This window comes from Triplophysa rosa, linkage group LG9, assembly GCF_024868665.1.
Source record: "Triplophysa rosa linkage group LG9, Trosa_1v2, whole genome shotgun sequence".
In the NCBI taxonomy this organism is placed as follows: Eukaryota; Metazoa; Chordata; class Actinopteri; order Cypriniformes; family Nemacheilidae; genus Triplophysa; species Triplophysa rosa.
The window spans coordinates 21,130,933-21,151,153 of record NC_079898.1 but is presented as its reverse complement, the minus strand read 5'-3'; the positions used below and the strand labels follow the sequence as shown (position 1 = coordinate 21,151,153).

Sequence of the window (20,221 nt, the reverse complement as noted above, 5' to 3'; positions counted from 1 at the left end):
TCGAAGTACTAGAAGAACAAAAATGATATCTGAAATAACACTCGAAAGCACCACTGGCAGTTGCTATTTTAAAATGGTCAACTTTTTACAATTTTACAGTATTTACTCAACTACAAAAACATAAGCTTCACTGTTAAGGAATGTTTGACTATATTTGCGTTTAGCTGTTTAGTCAACAAATAAGGAATGTAATGTATGTGCTATCTTCACTGTTTGGGAACTCCGCTCGTAACTGCGCTCACACGCAGCGCGCGATCCCTCCCTCCGGGCTGCGCAGATGCGGGAAGCGCGCGCAGTGAGCAGCTGTGATTACACCGTCATGGACACGAGCGCAGCACAGCGGAGTTGAATCGGGACGAGTCGGACGTTGCCAATAACAAAAACAAAGACATTAGCACTACCCTTCTTCCCATCGGAATAAAACGGATTTAGACGAAGTAGCGTCAGCTCGTTTATGCGGTTGGAACATGCCCGACAGACGGACTCCCGCAACATGACAGTCTCGCGCTGGAGAAACTCTTGCTCGCGCGCTTCATGAGAAGTCTCGAGGCCACAGAGCCGCCGCGCGCCGCCAGATGTGCTGCTGTTAACGGCTGACACAACATAGCGACACAAACAGCAGCCAGACGATACTCGACCCTTCATTTTTAACGCTTCCCAAGTGTAAACGACATGACATCCCGCTGAAGGAGATGTTATAATCGGGGACTGTCCTGTTTGAGCAGCTGGGCGAACTGTCCGTTTAGCATGTGCGGCTAATCTCAGTGTGTGTTAGCGGCTAATTAGCGCTCGAGCGTAGCGCGAGACACCCGCGACACATCAACGGCTCTGACAGGACGAGACGCAGACACTTTCACTCTTTTTTGTGTTTTTATTTGACTTTAGCCCAATAAAAGGATATGTTCCACATGTCCAAAAGTCTTACTGACCCGTAAATGTGGTAGAGTTTAATTTGTGTGCCGTGAAAGAGAGCGGTTAAAGTTAGGTGGTTGTTCCCGGTACTGGGAGTGCGCGGGGCCGATGCGGAGCAGCGCGCACGGCGGCCGCAGGCATGCAGCACGACTTCAGCTCCAGCGAGGAGAACAGCGCGAGATGGCGAGGCCTGTTCGTACAGGCGCTGCGAAAGGTACTGACCGAACAAACACCAAACAGCCAATTTGTGCGTGATTTCAATGTTTATATGGTTTATAGTGAATTCCAAGCTAGAAGAGCGTCGGCGCTTCAGTAAGTTTTAAAGAACAACTCTGCAGAACTGAACTGGATAGAGTTCTCAAAAGTCAAGCCTGTTTTCGTGCACGGTGATTTGCACAGCTGTTTTGTGTTGCACTGTTTTGATGTTTCTGAAGGATGCAGCTGTACAAGAGCCGCAGAAAATGTTGTTGTTTAGAATTGATAAGGGTGTAAACAATATACAGGTTCATACTTAGCCATACGTACTCACTTTGTTTACAACTTTACCTACCAGACCTGTTTATTACTGTTATGCACAACATCTGAGTACGTCCACTAGAGTTTGTAGATCTGTTATGTTTGCATACGATTATTATTTTTTTTAATTTAATTTCTCAAATCTTGCTCAAATTCTCGTCATCACTGCAAGATTCATATTAAGATGTCAAATTGTATGTGCACACCGTCAGGTACACCTGAGACCAGGTGGTGTGTGTGTGTGTGGGAGAGAGAGAGAGAGAGAGAGAGAGAGAGAATGTTTGTGAAAAAAAATGCAGCTGTATCATATGGATTTTGAAAAACCTAGAGATGATATTTCCAACAGCCTGGCCAAACAAACCCTTATAAAAAACTTTGACACACACTTCAATTATCAGCAACACATTCACAGCTATTTCCAAATTCCAGCATTCAACATATTAATTTTTGTTTGAAACAAAGCGAGATTCGTTGATCTAAAATACCGTTCTGATCTATTCTTGCAAATCCATTGCTTCTAGATGTAAATGTATAGTCCCTTCAAATCTGGAGATGATACTCTTGTTCTTGTCCTGTATGTTTTTCACTCTAGATTTACACTCTCTCTCTTTCTCATCTCTCATTTTCTCTGCCTACTCTCCCATTCTCCACATCAATACTTCTCTGTCTGCTACTATCATCCCCCCATCCCTGGAGAAGACAGAGGGGTAGAGTGTGTGTTTGTATCGCTGTGTGTGTGTGTGTTATGGGCTTCCAGTAGAGCAGCTCTCAGTGCCTAATGGAGGACGGCATGTAACCAGACACCCATCTCTCATCTGTATATTTGTGTGTGTATGTGTATGCTTTTGCTTGTGTTCTTGGCCTGTATTTTGCTGTTTGACAGTAGAAGTGAATTAAACTTGTGGTTTAACCTAACCTTTAACCTTACACCTGTCATAGCACACATGCACTTGTTCTCAACTGCTACCGTTTGCATCTCTCTCTTTTCCTCCTCTCTCCCTTTCTCTTTCTTTCACTAACTGGTTTAGCCACAGTACCTAAACGGACCACATTCCTATTTAAAGACACAGCCTATTAAGGTGGGGTGGGGGATTTAAATTGGGAAGGAGAGTTTTTGAATTTGTCCACCCAACTGAGAGCTGAAGGCGTGTTTGTACGTATCAGCGTGCGTGTGTCTGATGATGTCATGCTGTCTTTGTTTAGTTTATTGTCGTGTGTGTGTCTGCTGTATATGTGTGAGAGGGAGATACAAGACTTCTTTACTGTACACAATATCTGATGTAGTCAAATGCGTTTGTGGTTGCCTGTTTATTTGAAGTTCCTTTAACATTCCTGTTCCTTCTTTTGTTTTATGTACAGGTGCAGATACAAGTGCATCCAAACCTGTCGGCTAAGGAAGATGCACTTCAGCACATTGAGGCTCTCATCCTACAGCTCCTGAACAAGTTGTGTGTTACACAGCCCAGAACTATAGCTGATGTTGAGGTACATGCACTCATTGGGTCTGGGCAGTATACATAGCCATGGAAAAGTTAAAGACCATTCCAAATTTTCATTTAATCAGCATTTCTAGATGCATTGTGGCCATTCAAGTCCAGTGTCTGTTGAATAAAAAAAATCTAACCTCAGGATTGACATGAAGTCGACAGCTCTGACAGCATGACAAGACACATGAAAACTGTGATAAAAACGAAGGTTATCACATAAACAAATCGTTTTTTAACTTTTTCTAAATACATGTACAAATATCACTGTTGTGTTGATTAAAAGTGAATATGAACTTTGCAATATTTTCGGTCTACAAATTACAGAGCATCTTTTCTGTTATTCTGACCTGTTTCTCCAGTTTTCATTTTCGAAAAATACATACAAATAGAAACAATATTTTTATGTGGAATTTGGTAGAAATATTGGTAGTAGATCACAGAATGAACAAAATGTTCATTTTACCCAAATGCTTAAAAATAGTAAATTCAAAAAAACTGAAAATAATCTTAAAATGGTCTCTTAATTTTTTCTGTGGCTGTATATATGACATTTTTGCGAACACGTGCACACAATCCAGCTGTATAATTACACCCGAACAGCTTTGTCACTTGGTCGGTTTGGTGTGCTTGCAGGAGCGTGTCCAGAAGACGTTCCCAAATCCTATCGATAAATGGGCCATGTCAGACGCTCAGGCTGCAATAGAGAAACGCAAACGAAGGAACCCACTACTGCTGCCAGTTGATAAAATACATCCACTACTGAAGGTGTGAAATACTTAAACACTAAATATGCAACTTCACATTATCCTTTCAAAACTCACACATCAGTTACTGTGTGTCCAGGAGGTTCTGGGATATAAGATCGACTACCATGTGTGTCTGTACATTGTCGCTGTGTTGGAGTACATCTCAGCCGACATCCTTAAGCTGGCTGGAAACTACGTGAGCAACATTCGACATTTTGAGATCAGCCAGCAAGACATCACGGTCTCCATGTGTGCTGACAAGGTCAGAAATTTGTGTGTGTGTATAAAGTTACTATTTCTTTAAGGATGTTAGGGAGGTTAGTTCACTAACAAATGACTATAGATTTTGGGTGATCTAACACAATTTTAAAGCAGCTTTAGACATTGCACACCATTATGCCCAACAGTCCTATAGACAGGTTGTTTATGATGAAAACAATTATTTTACAAATTCAATTTGTAATGTAATTTGCACAATTTCTTATATGAAACCATTTCTGTATGGTAAAATATTTTTTTCATTGTGCTTTCAGGTGTTAATGGATATGTTTGATCAGGAAGAGGAGATGGGACTGGTTTCTCAGAGTGTAGAGGAGGTGTCTTCCTCTGGTGAGCTCACATATGATGACCTGGTGCGTCTAGAGATCGCTGAGGAACGCCAGTATCTACGGGAACTTGATCTAATCATCAAAGTGTTCCGTCAAGCCTTTCTGTCAAATAACAAACTGTTCTCGGCTCAGGTATGTTCCCCTGACTTATCGGGTTCTGTACATACAGTATGTTGTCTATGTAAAGTGGTATTCACACCAGTAACATGTTCTAGTGACAAAGTGACTTGGGTCATTTATTTTCAGATATTTGGCATCTCTAGTTTATATGAGTGATAGTTACTGTTGGTGAGGCAAAGTTGCAGTCCAGCAGCTACAAATAGGAAGGCAAACATGTGATGTGATACATAAGTACATAATTGAAAGTTTTGTATCACACAAACTACAAAACAATAATTCACATCATTCGACTCTCACGGCTGTGTATATATTAGGTATTTTGGAACACATTGAAGCTGTCATTATACGTTTCTAAAGGCATAGATATTCTCAGTTTGACTGAATCAGGAACTCACTGCCAAACCCATATGAGAAAGAAACACGGCACTCAGTAGCAAAGTGTCTTTTTTAATATACCACTCTCAGAGTTTATGGTCTAAACCCATTAAACTGGATTCTTCAACTGAACATTTGATCTTCCCCACTGACTTCCTGAGGCATTCATTTTAGCTTTTGGAGTTCTGTGTGTCCTGCAGTTCCCACTGATAATGTGCGTTAGTTTCTGGTACCTCAGATGTCATCCATGTCTCAGTCAGCAGTGTATAATTCGTCTTTAAATCTAATTGATTAACATGTCTTCTAAACCTAAAGGCTTGCCAGATTAATGATTAATGTGTATGTTTGCTGTGAATGTTTGTGACCAGACTGACCACTGCTTAAGATTCTTGAGCTTTTAATGTTGTAGCAAATCAATCACTGCTGCTAACAGTATCACGGTGTCTTCTCTCATCAGACTTGGCTCAACTTGGACACTTTCATTATTAGTGCTGATAGCTAATGCAAGCATCACTGGTTTCTGATTTAGGGTTGCGGTTTTTGAAAAGATTTTTGAGTCAGGCCAGTGCTGATATTGTGACATTGGGCTGTCTAGTTGCCTTCAAAATTTCAGAAATGTTTATGTGTTATATATGGGAAGTCACAGAAATGTACTATTTCAGTCACAGCCTTAAATAGCCTACATGCATATTCAATATGAAAGATTCAGAGGTTTGTCTAAAAGAGAATACTCAGATATTCAGGAAAAAGTTTGTTTGTGTCATAAAAATGAGTTTCAATGCATTCTCTTCATTACCATTTACATTCTTTCCCTACGATAGGACGTAGAGTTGGTGTTCAGTAATATTCTGGAGGTTCATGAGCTTACGGTGAAACTTTTGGGTCTCATCGAGGATGCTGTTGAAATGACAGCTGATGGAAGTCCACACCCCCTTGTTGGAAGCTGCTTTGAAGATCTTGCTGAGGTATAGATACACAGACACTTCCGTTCTGATAGTTCAGTAAAGTATGAGACGGATCATCCACAACTTCTCCACAGACCTCTGTGAAGGCTTACAGCTTAGTGATGTTACAAATGTGTTGCGTATTTTGTGTTCAGGAGCAGGCTTTTGATCCCTACGAGACGCTGTCTCAGGATATCCTCTCTAAAGAATTCTGTCAACATTTCAGTACTCTGATGACCCGCCCCACTGTCGCTCTGCACTTCCAGGTTAGCACCAAACATGAACATCTGATCAGTTCACAAGTGACAAGTGTTTTTGAATTGTTACATATTATATTAAAGTTGCAATCCATTACTTTTGCCTCTATGCCGCCATATCTGTTGGAAATGTAAAATTGCTAGTTTCATCACATAAAGAGACAGTTTTGAACACTCATTGCAATACATACTTAACAATTCATTTCAGCACAATACGAATAACAATGTCGTAATTTGATCAAAGTTTTTATTTATCTCTGCACGCATGAGCTTATATGTTCTTTGTCCTGTGGTGTGTGTGTTTCAGTCGATCGCAGAAGGTTTTAAGGAGGCTGTGCAGTATGTACTTCCTCAGTTGATGATGGTTCCAGTTTACCACTGCATGCACTACTTCGAACTGTTACAGGTGAACTATGAACACATTCAGAGTCAATCAGTAAACTGCAGCTGTGTAATCTGGTTTGTTATTTATGTGTTGATTGTTTTTTTGTAGCAATTGCAGGAGTGCAGCGAGGATCAGGATGACAGAGAGTGTTTGAAACAGGCTCAGACAGCATTACTCAACTTACAGAGCAGCATCGAACGCATATATGCTAAACACCAACCAAGGCGCAAACAAGGGTAAGGCACTCAATCACATTGTAATTTTCCTGTAGCTCAACCGGTGGAGGTTGACAATTGCAATGCCGAGGTCATGGGTTTGAATTCCAGGGAACACATGAACTGATACAATGTATACCTTTAATTTCACCTACTATCAAGCACTATGGTAGGTTGCCACCTTTTGGGTCCAGTAGCTAGTGCAAACAATTCCAGCTGAATGCATGCATGTATGTATGTAAAACTCACACTGTTTTCTTTCCTAGGGAACCTCTGTATCGGTTACACAGCCGTGCGTCTCGCAGTAAGCAGGCAGCTATAAAACGTATGAATGACATCCAGAGAAGTATTGACGGCTGGGAGGGCAAAGACATCGGTCAGTGCTGCAGCCAGTTCATCCTGGAGGGGGCGCTCCTACGGGCTGGTGCCAAGCACGAACGACACAATTTTCTGTTCGATGGCCTCATGATCAGCTGCAAAGCCAACCAGAGTTCCCGGTTGCCGGGGGCTGGCAGTGGGGCAGAGTTTCGTCTAAAAGAGAAGTTTGTGTTGCGCAAGTATCGCATCGTAGATCGTGAAGATTCGTCAGAGTTTCGTCACGCGTTTGAGCTGGTAGGGCGTGAGGACTGCGGCGCAGTGTTCTGTGCTCGTTCGGCAGAAGAGAAGAACGCATGGATGGCTGCGCTGGTGACTTTGCAGTACCGGCCCACTCTGGACCGCATGCTGGACACCGTCCTGCACCGCGAGGAACAGGCGCAGCCGCTGAGGCTCCCATCACCGGACGTCTACCGCTTTGCCATCCAGGACTCTGAGGAGAACATTGTGTTTGAGGAGGGAGCCCAGCGCAAAACAGGAATCCCCATTATTAAAGCCGGGACAGTTGTCAAGCTCATTGAGAGACTGACATACCACATGTATGCAGGTACAGAATACATTTTCAAACGTGCCAGAGAACAGTCTAAAATCTGGAAACAGAATGGAATCTGTCTGTATCACAGCATGTCAAGTCTTTTGTTTTCTATGTTATGGTTAAGCACAGTAAAATATGAATGACCATCATTTGGGAAAAAGTCTCAATCAAGTGATAAATGCTGATAAATCTTTTGGGTAGCTTTAATTGTTCTGTTATTCCAACTGATGTGTATTTTTTTTTCTTTTCTTTTTCCTAGTATGTCTTACTAAGTGCTGTTAATCTTTTTCTCACACAGACCCAAATTTTGTGCGTACTTTTCTGACTACATACCGCTCCTTCTGTAAACCACAAGACCTGCTCACACTACTGATTGAAAGGTAAACCTGACACACATATACACATACACACACTTGTTCTTATTCTTTGCACACATTTATGCATGTCACAACCATTTTTAAAAGGGGACATTCATCTCTTTTTAGCATATTGTTCACATGTACTATTTAAACACCGGAGTTTCTTTAACTTTCTGTCTCTTGGTCAGAGCCGATAGCCTTGTGGGCAAGTGCTCTGACATTTGCCACGTTTGTGCTACGGCCGAACCGAGTTCAAATCCCGACTCATGGTACTTTCCTGATCCCGCCCCCCTTTATCTCCCACTTCGCTTCCTGTCCTCTCTCCCACTGTACTATTGATAGGACAAAAAAAAACTTGGTCACTTGCTATGCTATTGTTTCTTTTTAATATGTTATGTATGTAAGTTTAATTTGGTTCGCCATGATATTTCAGGATTGAGATTCCAGAGCCCGAACCATCAGAGGCAGACCGTCAAGCACTTTGGAACGGAGAGCAGCCAATGGCAGCTGAGCTCCAGAGATTTCGACGAGAATATGTGCAACCTGTCCAACTCAGGTAAAGTACACACTTTCTCATTCCCAAAGCTCATAGGTATGATCCTAAATGTAGGCTTCAATGATTTTATGCAAGTATAATGCGCTTATTGTATTTCTGTGTTTTTTAAATATTCTCCATAAGATTTACCCTTGTATTATTTAATTCCTGCTTTGCTCATTTCAGTAAATGTATTGTTGCAAACTTGTAACTCATCCCATCCACTCCTGCTGCCCATCATCACTTATATTGTCTTTTTACATGTTTGTGTGTATCTGTGTATCACTAGGGTGCTAAATGTGTTCCGTCAGTGGGTGGAACATCACTTTTATGACTTTGAGAATGATCCTGAACTCCGCCGCAGACTTGAAGAATACCTCACCAGCACCACACAGCTTAGAGGTAAATTCACATTGAGATAAACCCTGGACCCAATATAGAACACATGGCATTCACACACATTCACTTCATGAGACCTGTTCAAATGCATGTTCACAAACATAAATGCTCTTCACCCTGAGATTGATGTGTTGGATAATCGTTTTCATGGGTAAATGTTTTTCAGGTAAATCCATGCGTAAGTGGGTGGAGTCTATCAGTAAGATCATGAGACGGAAGATTCAAACTCAGTCTAATGGTATCAGTCACAACATCACCTTTGAGAGCCCGCCACCTCCTATCGAATGGCACATCAGCCGTCCTGGGCAGATTGACAGCTTTGAACTCATGACCCTTCATCCCATTGAAATTGCCAGGCAGTTAACACTTCTAGAATCTGATCTGTACAGGTAAGACACAGCCAATCAAAACTAGAGACTTAAGAGTAAGAACAAAGAGTGTTACATATTCTGAATTTGTGTGTAGAGCCGTTCGCCCATCTGAACTGGTAGGAAGCGTTTGGACAAAAGAAGATAAAGAGAAGAATTCTCCCAACCTACTGAGGATGATTAGACACACCACCAACCTTACCCTGTGGTTTGAGAAGTGAGTAACTAGTCCTAACCTAACAGCATCATGGGAAATAAATACATCTACAACAACAATTCTCTCTCTCTCAGGTGTATAGTGGAGGCAGAAAACTTGGATGAGAGGGTTGCTGTGTTTTCTCGTATTATTGAGATTCTGCAGGTATTTCAAGAGCTCAATAACTTCAATGGAGTTTTGGAGATTGTAAGCGCCATCAACTCAGTACCTGTGTATCGCCTGGACCACACATTCGAGGTGACCTGCTTAGCTAGATTTATTAGACACACAGTCTGAATGCTAGAGAAATTATTAATAATAAGTGCTTTTGTGTGTTTGTTGTATGCAGCTTGTGCCTCAGAGGAACAGGAGGATTCTAGAGGACGCTGTTGAGCTCAGTCAGGATCATTTTAAAAAATACCTCGCCAAGCTCAAATCCATCAACCCACCTTGTGTACCTTTCTTTGGTAAGTAATACTCGGCCATGTATGCAAACAAATTACTCTGAGACCCCTGAAACCAGTCACATGTAAAAAAGAACATGTTTTGTGATTGTGTCTTCTGAAGGTGTTTGTTTGTTCTGTGTATTCAGGTATCTACCTAACTAACATTCTGAAAACTGAGGAAGGAAATCCAGATTTCCTAAAGCGTGATGGTAAAGAGTTGATCAACTTCAGCAAGAGACGCAAAGTAGCAGAAATCACTGGAGAAATCCAGCAGTACCAGAACCAACCCTACTGCCTCAAAGTAGAACACGATATAAAGGTTCATATGTTTATTTCGCTCGCTTTCTTTTTTTCTCTAACTCACTTTTATGGAACACTAAGAGTTTGTCTTTTTGGTCTTGCAGAAATATTTTGAGAATCTTAATCCAATGGGAAACATGAGCGAGAAAGAGTTTACGGACTACCTGTTCAACAAATCTCTAGAGATCGAACCACGGAACTGCAAACAGCCACCCAGATTTGTGAGTTTTCATTAAAATCACTATAGAGGGTATGGACACCGGAGCACGCCCCCGTGGGTGGCAAAACACTCAGCAAAATGACTGCTTACAATATCAGGAAACGCAATTCCGCGCAACATTTCAGTGTCCAGGAACAACTGATTCCTTTGTAAGTCGTAGGGAAGTCGTAAGGATCACCGTCAAGTCCAGCTGCTTGTCAATTCAGCGAATAATTGCGTGTTTTAGTCCCGTTTTCTTTGTTTCTCCTATTCTCCTCAGCCATTTTTCTGGGTGTTTTGCCACCCAGGGGAGTGTGTCCCAGGGCGTATTCCCGACATGTTCACGTGGGAAAGTGACGTCAATGCATACCCTCTATACAGTAGTCCAAAAGACTACATTGACAATCTGGAATTCATAATCTTATATAGCCTGAAAATTTTAGTTACGTGTAAGATTTTAGTTCATATTTAAGATTATGTGCTATTTCTAGGGCACTAATCAATTAAGCAAATATGTGACATTGACCATTTTAACTGATTTGCATAAAAAAGCTTTTCTTGCATTCATTAAAGTACATGTTTTTAGAACATTCTCAAGTCATTTAGATGAAAGATCACAACCTTACATACAGTATAAGATAGTATAAATGTTTTGAAATTTAGCTTTAAACATTGCATTTTTGCATACAATCGGACCTTTGATCACACATACAGTATGTAATTTGTTTATTTGATTTAATAATAGCACACACAAGTATAGTCTTTGATTGATGTGTTTAATATCTTTTTGTGTTATCTTCTATAGCCCAGAAAGACAACCTACAATCTCAAGTCTCCCGGCGTTCGGCCAGTGCGGCAGACAGCTGGAGGAGGAGGAACACTTAAGGGTCACCCAGTGCCGTTAGAAAGAGAACCACCCCACAAAATTACTTTCCGGAGCATCGCAGAGACAGAACCCGAGACCCCCGCGTCTCTCCCCACATCTCCTAACACGCCAACCCCGCCACAGTCTGCCAGCTCTGATCTTAACTCTGTGTTCATGGAGCAGGACTTGAACAGCTCCTATGGTAAGAGAGTTTTGGCTAAAGTAAGAGAGCGATGTTTGCCCTAGTATTTGCTGAAAGTTTGTTTTTGCGTTTCCTTGCAGGTAGCAATTGCATATTTGCCCCAGTTCTGCTGCCCCACTCCAGTGAGTGTTCAGTGTACATTTAATTAAAAGAAGTGATCTATGTTGTGGCAGAAACTGTATGAATGCATATTTTGCTTTTTTCAGAGTACCATTCTGTGTCATGTGGTAGTTTACATCAGTTGATGAGCGATGAGCCAACAAAACCCCCTCCGCTGCCACCCCGCAGGAAAGACACGTCTTCGGACACCAAGGTAATGCACACAACCACACACTGACATCAACAGTCCTTGCTTTCTCTCAAGAGTTTTGATAATGTTGTGCCTTCACATGCATTTAATTTGCAATCTGTCTTGTTCCAGTTGAGTTCCAGACCCGAAAGTCCTCCTGCCATTCCTCCACGACTGCCGCCGCCTCCTCGTTTGCAGCCACGAGTTCCGGTGTTAAACGGTCCTTCAGACGGACCTCTCCCGAGCCCACCTCCCCCTCCTCCTCGCGATCCAATGCCCGACACGCCTCCACCTGTTCCACAGCGGCCGCCTGAGATCTTCATCAACTACCCGGTGAATCTGCAGCCATCTCCAGTGGGCCGTTTTCATTGGGACTTCATCAGCGTCCCCAGCGCTCCCAACACACCGCCTGGCACGCCCTCTCCCCGTGCTCCACCCCCCGGCACGCCCTCTCCACGTGTGCCTCGACGCCCCTGCACTCCCAGCATCAGTCAACCCATCCTTTGCCACCTACCCCCGCCCACTCCAGCCCCTCCCATACCACCTCGGCACAACTCCACCCCCGCGCTGCCAAAACTGCCACCCAAGACTTATAAGAGAGAAACCTCTCAAACAACACACCCTCTTTCACAGCCATCCATACACACTCTCTCGCTAGTGGACAACAGGGACAACAACGCATAACGGGGAGGTGTGTGTGTGTGTTTTTAACAATGTTTAACCTGGAATCAGACAATCTGATGATAGTAGAAACCTGAAGACGGTCAGCGCTCACATGAAATGTGATTATCATTCATTTTTCACTTACTTTTTAGAAAGCCAGTCGTCATGGTCCGCATTCAGAGCAACAAAAGGTCATGTGTCTGGTGTGGGCAGATGGAAATGCCGCTCTGAGGCCTTTCACACCATCAGACTCTGCTGTGGATGTTTATTTGGTTGCAGGTTAAGGGTCTTGGCTTCCCACGTGACCACGTCAACCAGGGTTCAACCCGGACGCCCACAGCACACCTCTCTTCAGTTGCCTTTAACTCACAGTCGTGACCTTAATGTGACCTTGAGATTGTACCCTTCAGGTGAATTCTGACATTTGGTGAGCGCTTCGTCCTCGCACTATTTAAAGCCAATATGATGTCTTAACCCAGACCCTCAAAGGCGACCTCTACTCACAGTTTCATCAGAAGCCCCACCCATCTGCGGATACTTATTATGACCTATGATTTCAGCTCCAGACTTTTAATGTGCCTTCAAAATTAGTACTGAACAAAACAACTAAACATATTTCTTTATGTGTCTGAAAACCATTCGTCTTGTCCATGCTTAGAACAAATGTCTGCGTAACACCTCTATTCACGGTGCATGTTTGTGCGTGTGCGCGAGCTCCAAGTATTCTGTACAAAGTGACATATCTGCCCTGGCTTTATACTGTCACTTCCCACCTGGTCGCCATGGCCGACAGTTGCTGACGTATCTACTGACAATCTCAGTCTGAGACCTACCAGATTCACACTGTTGTAGAGTGTTTGGTGTGGACCAGTGTAAAGTTTGTGTGTCTTTGAGTGTTTGGGGCCTTTTTGCACTTTAGGGCAGTACTGTTACAGAAAAGAGGACTGAAACTCACAATCCTGTGACCTTATGACCCTGTCCTGCTGTCCCCCATTTGGGGCTGGTCGGGACAACCATAAGACTGCGTCCCAACTCGAAACTTAAAGCTCCCGGCAGAATGTTCTGTTGTAATCATGCTTCTTGCTCTCATTCAGGTCCTCTCCAGCTACTAAACAAGGTTCACACAGGAAGGGCTTCGTCATTAGTGCAAATTCCTATAGAGGTGACCACGGAAACCGTCTTCGTGGCAATCAGCCATAGGGGACTCTGCAGTGTTTTGTAGTGATGTCACATCCTGTACGTGTATTCTCCCACCCGGCCATTCCCACTGAGGCTGTTCACAGCTGTTAACTGGTCAATTGGTTGAAGTGTTAGTAATTCCCAAAAAACTCACTCTGTGTGTTTGTGTGCGTGTGTCTGTATGTGTGTGTGTGTGTGTGTGTGTGCGCGCGCATTCAAAGCCTGTAACTGCTTTTGTACCATGTTCTCCATGAGACTCATTAATAAACACACAGTCTTATTTTCTACTGAAGATTTTTATTATTCTGATCTCGTTTTTATTCATTCTGTTACAAGTGTTGTTCACTGACGAATGAAACGTGCTGTTGTTCTGTTAGAAAAATCAAACATTCCAGTAGTGATCACAAGAAACTGTTCTGCAGGTGTGAGCATGCTGGTGCTGCATGTCAGTTCACAGTGAAGACAGTCATCACTCAGATTTTTGAGGTTGAAGTTGATTAGTTTCCTGGTGCCTTTTCATTAATATCAGTTGTATATTGGCTTGTTTTGGGAGTGTGTCAGACTGTACTGCAGGGTCCTTCGCTGTCTTCACTGTCATGCCACACTGCTTCAGCTCTCTGAACACCAGCACCTCTATATGCAGTCCTGAAACATAAACGTATACAGATTTGTGTTTTAGAGTGCCCTTATACAGCTGCAGAGTTTCCTTTGTCCAATTTGTTCATTTAAGCTTAAGAAAGGTGCTATTTAAATTAAACATTATTATTTTTTACGTTCATTTGTAATGGGCGCAATTGTTTAGATATTTGACGTAAATGGTTTTAAATATTTAAAGGAAAAAGCTTCCTGAAAATCTATTCCAGAGTATTTCTGACACTGTTGTATACACTATGTAAGTTCCAATACGTCTGCACGATTAATCGTATTTTAATCGTGATAACTTTCCAAGATTAATTGAACATAATCATTGTGATATTAATGTGTTGACAGCATGCACAAATCGCCGACTTGGAATTACAGTATAAGCATTCTGATCAGTTTTGAGATATTGGAGCTTCAAAGTTTTTGCATTCCATTTTACTTTGTAGATAAAAGCTTTTTGTTTTCTAAACAAAGTCTCGAAATGTACACAACGTCAAGAAAAAACATAATGTAATGTAAATAAGTTGTCACAATACAAATATGTGAATAACTAAATTTTGAAAAAAACGTCTGATAAAATCTTATAATTCCAATGCGACAAAATGTGTACAGAAGTTAGCACGCTTTGAAATATGGTATTGCAGACATTCTACTGCAATATATTATAAGGTATTATTAATATATATTATCGCTGCTGTCTTTCTGAAACCTTGTATCTACATATTTCATGATTTTTATTTTTTGTCACAAATCATTATTATCAGTCACCCTTTATGTTTTAGAAAATTTTGAGAAATGTAGTGAGTTTAGTTGTATGTATTCTGAACTTAGAGGCACAGTAATCGCAACAGTAATGCGACTACCACTTACCGTGATTGGTCAGTCTCTTGCTGCTGACTGATGATCTGATTGGTTGCACTGAAAGTCACAGAGTTCTCTTTTGCAGGAGTCACATCCCCCTGAGAAGGAAAGTAGGGGTGAGTGCTTTGTTTAAGGATGTTTTTAGGATCAAACTAACTTTGTTTTAAAGGGCTCATGTTACTGAAAACCATGTTCTCAAATACTCATACTCATCTAACAAGCATTAAACTTTAGGGTGGACCAAAAAGGCATTGTATTTGCATGTTTAGGTGACATGTCATACCTGTGAATATGTTGGGTCCCATATCGGCCGAAAGGCACTGGTGGGTATTCTGGGTACTTTTGGGTTGCGTGTTTTTCCCTGCCCCGCAATTCGCACCCCAGAAGGAATAGGAACCCGTCTTGGAATCTGCCACGGCATGCATAAGCTCCCCCCCGTCTGCACGGTTGCAGTGTTATGAGTGTATGATGGTTTGAGGAGAACTGGAATCTCGCTGTCTTCATCATCTTCCTCATCACATGCCTCAGCCCTCCTGAGCCGTTCCAGGGTCTCATCAGGGCTGCAGGTCGTCACGGAAGAAAAGTCAAAGACGGAGGTGTCGGCCAGGTCACAATCTGTGTCTCCATCATCCAGGCGATGAGGCGGAGGGTCAGATGTGTATACGCGTCCATCGAGTCCCGGAGACCCACATACACGTACGGCAAGATTAGCAGAGGAGTTTGGACTCTTGACAGCGGTGGGAAGGGTTCCACCAACAGGTGGTCCAGGATTTAAAAACCGGCTGGGCTCTATGGGGTGATGAGGGAAGGGTGCGCAGGCGGGACTTGCGTGGTTCTGACGTCCACGGCCATTCCACATATACTGCGCAGTCCAGCTACCAGGGGGCGGTTCACATATATACTCACGGACATTTCTGAAGAAACACAGATGTATTTTAACATTTTATGAGATGTTAAAATTCTCAGATTTTTTTTTACTTCACTGTGAGAAAGAAAACCCTGTTGACTTTGTCGAAGATATATAAGTACCATAGCTGCATACTTAACCTTTTGTCTTCATTGTTTTCTAGAAGTGACTCCACCCCATATTGTGTTTCTGGTGAATTGAGAAATTGAGTTCATGCAGTTTGTCACAAGCTTGATTACCTCAAGATGCCGCTGGGCCGAGGTAGCGTCTGCGAAAGGCCAACACGACAGAACTTTCTCTGGTGAACAGTTCCGTCTGTGCCCGGGCCCGCTGTGTCGTTGGCTGTGTCTGCGTTGGCACGGGCGCAGTACTTGGTAAAGGCGGAAGGGCCACAGTCGGGGCTCTCGGCACAGCACCTGCTTCTCAAACTGCAGACATACTAAAATTAGCATCAGCCACCTGCCACAAAACCAGTTTCATCCAGTCAGATCACTTTATGAAATTCACGAGCATTGAAGCCTTATGTGACATATAGGCAAAGAGGCGAAATAAGCTGAAGATTGACCCTTGTTCAGAACCCGCCCCCTCTTCCCATGGCCCCGCCTTCTCTAAGGTCATGTGACAGCTTGTGCAGAGATTCCGCAGCACCCGCTCACTTTCCTGTAGTGAGCACCAGTCTGCATGCCCAGCACCAGAACTGTGTAACAGAGCCTGGTAGAAATAAAAAGTACAGAAATATATTAAAATACAAATATTTCTACATTTATAATTTTCTAAATGTAATTCATTTTACTGCAAATTATATTATCAACAACAAACAAATGTTGAACTGAAAAATTTACATAATTAAACAAAAAAAGTAATGCTTCCTTTTCACTTTAAGAACTATATTAACAACAGAGTACTTTAGCTGGCATGTGGATGAAATTGTTTTAAAAAAAATCCCCTTTAACCTACAAAAATGTAACTCACCTGTGTGATGTTCAGGTATGCGTGGATGCGGGAAACAGGAGCAAACAACAGTGCGAGCAATCTGAAGTTCTCTGTCTCCTATCAGACAAATATCACACGAAATGACAAAAAAATGTATATGATTCAACCTATATATTCTCTCTGTGCAATCCTCAGATTTTTAACTTTTAAAGCTGATCGCACAGTGTGTGTAAGCATTTTTAAAAGCGTGAGAAAGAGGAAGCTCTTGCCTTTGAGTTTTCTGGATTGTTGTGTGGTGAACTTGTGCTGAACTCTGTTGTCAGAATGGCTGCCAAACCAGACACATATCCAATATACGCCTCCGAGAAAGATTTCTGCAGAAGATTGTAATTTCAGCACTCTCTGAACCAAAGAATTATAAATTGTTATTAGTATCAGTTGTGTAAATTACATTATTTTGTCCTGTGAGGTTGAGAAAAGCCTCTCCAGCCGCGCAGCTTCTCTCATCCGTGGTTAGACGTTCCTCTAGGGTGTTGCGGAACAGCAGGTGGCGTTGTAGCATATGATCAACGTGCTTTAGAAACTCCACACTGTTCCTGACAAAACAACTTACAATGTGTGATGTTAATCACTGATAATGAATATCCAGAATAATGTGTAGTATCTTCTTACTGTTTCTCAGTTGCGCTCACTGGTGCTGATTTGTATTTGTCATAAAGCTGATTCAAACTAGATACATACTCCCTTTCGGATCGCAAAAGCATCTCCACCACTCCCCGCCTCCTGCCTGACAAAAACACAAGGGTGAGTATCCACAGCTATGTACGAAGAGTTTAAAGGTTTGTGGAAGATTTTTACCCCGGCGTAAACTGCTGTGTGTCACATGACAGGAAAGGGCATCTGAGCCAAAACAAATTTTTATGTATCTCTTTTTAAATATATTTTTGAGGCCGTTTTGTCTTTATTAATTAGAGGATAGTGGAGAGAGACAGGAAGTGATTGGGATGAGCGAGGAGACTAGGATCGAGAAAGGACATCAAGCCGGGACTCGAACTCGGGTCTGCCAGGGAACCGTTGCACCATAAGCCTGGAGCACTGTCCACACAGCCACAAGCTCCGACATCTGAGCCTAATATTAAAGTCCCCGTGAACCGGAAGTTGCGATCGTTTTAACTTCCGTATTCTGACACATTTCCGAATGGAAAGGGATTTCAAAGGAGAAAATTAGTGGGCGTGGCTTGCGTTTTTCGCTTGAATTGATTGAATGTATAAAAACAACTGTTGCATTTTGAAATGAAACTGGCAGCAGAATGAGTTGAAGGGGAGGAGTTAACGGATGCTCCGCCCAAGTAGTCTAATTTACGTCATTTGAGATGGATAGTCATTTCAGGGCGGAAGTGCATTTTCAGATTTTAACTGAAGATTATGAGGGTACATGAATTTTAAAAAGAAAATGACTCGCATTGATATGCTATTTCCTATAAACGCTGCAATATTTCACGAAAAAATAAGAATTGTATTTTCTTATTTCACTGGGACTTTAATGAACAGAAAAATATTACATTTGGACCATGTATAAACACAAAATCTTTGTAAATAGGAGATTATTTGTTTGTATTTCGTTTAGGTAACCTCACCTGTATTCTGTCTGGCCGTTTGCCACACTCGCAAGCCCTGCAGGTAACAGTTTATAAGAAGAGCTCCATCCACAGACGAAGGGGGAGGAGCGACTACAGCACCATCATCACACGGTCCATTACTATTATCAACTCCGTTACTACATTCACAAAGACACACAACAACAACAACACAAAATACAATGCTATAATGTGATGCATTCTCTGGGTAAACGTCTATTTATACATGTGCGTGTTTACCTTTCTCCTCCGGGATTCTCTGGTGGTTGTCTGTCTTGTGCCGCACAGAGCTGACGAAACTGACTACGTACCTCCTCCAACTCATCCTAATAAGATAAACAAAGATAGTGGTTTCAAAAGACACCCATGGCACTCTTATAAAGCATAAATGTATTTTACAATGTGTTATATAAGAAATTGTCAAAAAGAGGTGTCTAAATGTGACATGTGTAAATGGTGTTCATTGTAGATCAGATGCACATGTGCACAGATCTGACCTTGAGGGACAGCACCAGACTTTCTAGGTGAAGAGCACGCTTGTTGCAGCCATGTCGCGTGTCCTCCAGCTGGCTCTGCAGCTCAGTGTCTCCCTGCTGAATCTGATTGAGCTCCAGCAGCGCACGAGAAAACCCTGCCCTCAACTCACACACCATCCCATGTACCTACAGTCACAACACATCCAGATAAGCACCAGGTGAGAGCGAGATGAAAGGTGGGAGTTCGTCAGCAAAGACAAAGTCTGCTGTTACAAAATGTGAAAATATTTTAAAGGTTGTTGTCAGTTCTTATGGAGGATTCGTGTCTTTGTTACCTTAGAGATCTCTCTCCCCAGGTTTCCCTCATGGGATTTCATTCTCTGTATGAGGATACAAAATCATCATTTAACACACACACACAAACACAGCCTCAAAGGTCTGTAAACACTCTGTGGAGTGGTGACTATGCCATCAGGTGACTGCTGAGATTATGTTTGGTGGTGTATTTCAACAAGAGTGAGAATACAAACAGACATAAATCATCATGAGGACAATTAGAGCTCAGCTTACTTTGCTTAGAATTTGTGTAACACTTTTAGAAGTTTAAAGTAAATACATATAGTGGCATTTTTATATATGATCACTTGCAGTCAGTTTTGTTAATTTTTATTATTTGTGTCATTTATGTCTCTTTTTTTTTCAATGAATAACGCAGAAAGGTTTAAGGTTTTAGCAAAGGGCTCAGTAAACAAACAATAGAATGCAATGTTTGTGTATTTTACCTTGCGCTGATCGCCCTGTCACCGTATCCCAGATGGGGGAAAGAGACCTGCCAAAGAGCTCCACTCTGCAGCAGATCGTGAAAAAATAATGCGCAAAAGAACGCAAATAATATTATCATATAAAACATGCTTTTTTATTCTTACACCGAAATGTATAAAAATGTCAAGATCGCGCGCTCACTTACCTGAAAGCAAATTTCAAGATTTCTTTTTCTGTTTAAATGTTATTCCACGACATAGCGACGACCTCATGTTTGTCGTTCAGAGTCTCTCCCTGAGCGTGTGTACTGATGTCCGGTCTGTTCGGTGTCTAAGGGCGGAGGAACAGAACACCTGCATGACAGCGCGCGCCGTCCGGTCTCTCGGGGACGTTCGTGAGCTCATGCACACTTGCACAGTCAGCAAAAGAGCGATTTTTCACTTGATTACACTATTTGCATTGCTCAGAGTTTTTATTCAATAATATTATTCAATAATTAAAAACAGTGATTTTTCGAATGATTAGTTC

At 42.2% G+C, this 20,221-nt stretch overlaps 2 protein-coding genes across 3 annotated transcripts; one reads left to right on the top strand and one right to left on the bottom strand.

Moving 5' to 3' along the window:
- Positions 1 to 220: 220 nt before the first annotated feature.
- Positions 221 to 13,767, top strand: sos2 (son of sevenless homolog 2 (Drosophila)). Its single transcript, XM_057342693.1, has 24 exons — positions 221 to 1,126; positions 2,788 to 2,913; positions 3,549 to 3,680; positions 3,759 to 3,923; positions 4,195 to 4,401; positions 5,586 to 5,729; positions 5,864 to 5,974; positions 6,273 to 6,371; positions 6,459 to 6,586; positions 6,832 to 7,487; positions 7,774 to 7,855; positions 8,268 to 8,390; positions 8,659 to 8,771; positions 8,935 to 9,157; positions 9,234 to 9,353; positions 9,428 to 9,590; positions 9,682 to 9,799; positions 9,925 to 10,097; positions 10,183 to 10,299; positions 11,083 to 11,344; positions 11,425 to 11,466; positions 11,551 to 11,657; positions 11,766 to 12,324; positions 12,449 to 13,767. The coding sequence occupies exons 1-23, from the start codon at positions 1,052 to 1,054 to the stop codon at positions 12,315 to 12,317; spliced, it is 4,038 nt and encodes a 1,345-aa protein (XP_057198676.1). The 5' UTR covers positions 221 to 1,051; the 3' UTR covers positions 12,318 to 12,324; positions 12,449 to 13,767.
- Positions 12,920 to 20,028, bottom strand: LOC130559548 (uncharacterized). Of its 2 annotated transcripts, none has more exons than XM_057342695.1 (15): positions 19,899 to 20,028; positions 19,714 to 19,778; positions 19,267 to 19,311; positions 18,953 to 19,117; positions 18,696 to 18,781; positions 18,456 to 18,595; positions 17,491 to 17,605; positions 17,270 to 17,408; positions 17,088 to 17,192; positions 16,858 to 16,935; positions 16,451 to 16,596; positions 16,125 to 16,313; positions 15,262 to 15,892; positions 14,988 to 15,076; positions 12,920 to 14,120 (listed from the first exon to the last, which is right to left on the bottom strand). In XM_057342695.1, exons 3-15 carry the CDS (start codon positions 19,306 to 19,308, stop codon positions 14,033 to 14,035), a joined length of 2,013 nt encoding a protein of 670 aa, XP_057198678.1. In that variant the 5' UTR covers positions 19,309 to 19,311; positions 19,714 to 19,778; positions 19,899 to 20,028; the 3' UTR covers positions 12,920 to 14,032. The 2 variants fall into 2 exon arrangements, with proteins under 2 accessions (XP_057198678.1, XP_057198677.1); XM_057342694.1 differs by having other exon boundaries at positions 17,270 to 17,414; positions 19,899 to 20,027.
- Positions 20,029 to 20,221: the final 193 nt, after the last annotated feature.

Bases quoted from the DNA above. Each gene is read 5' to 3' on its own strand.
- sos2 (XM_057342693.1), top strand. From the start codon at position 1,052: ATGCAGCACGACTTCAGCTCCAGCGAGGAGAACAGCGCGAGATGGCGA. The intron at 9,354-9,427 runs GTGAGTAACTAG...TCTCTCTCTCAG, and splicing joins CTTACCCTGTGGTTTGAGAA to GTGTATAGTGGAGGCAGAAA. The intron at 9,800-9,924 runs GTAAGTAATACT...CTGTGTATTCAG, and splicing joins ACCTTGTGTACCTTTCTTTG to GTATCTACCTAACTAACATT.
- LOC130559548 (XM_057342694.1), bottom strand. From the start codon at position 19,308: ATGAAATCCCATGAGGGAAACCTGGGGAGAGAGATCTCTAAG. The intron at 18,782-18,952 runs GTCAGATCTGTG...TTATCTTATTAG, and splicing joins GTCTGGTGCTGTCCCTCAAG to GATGAGTTGGAGGAGGTACG. The intron at 17,606-18,455 runs GTGAGGTTACCT...TGTTTTTGTCAG, and splicing joins AACGGCCAGACAGAATACAG to GCAGGAGGCGGGGAGTGGTG.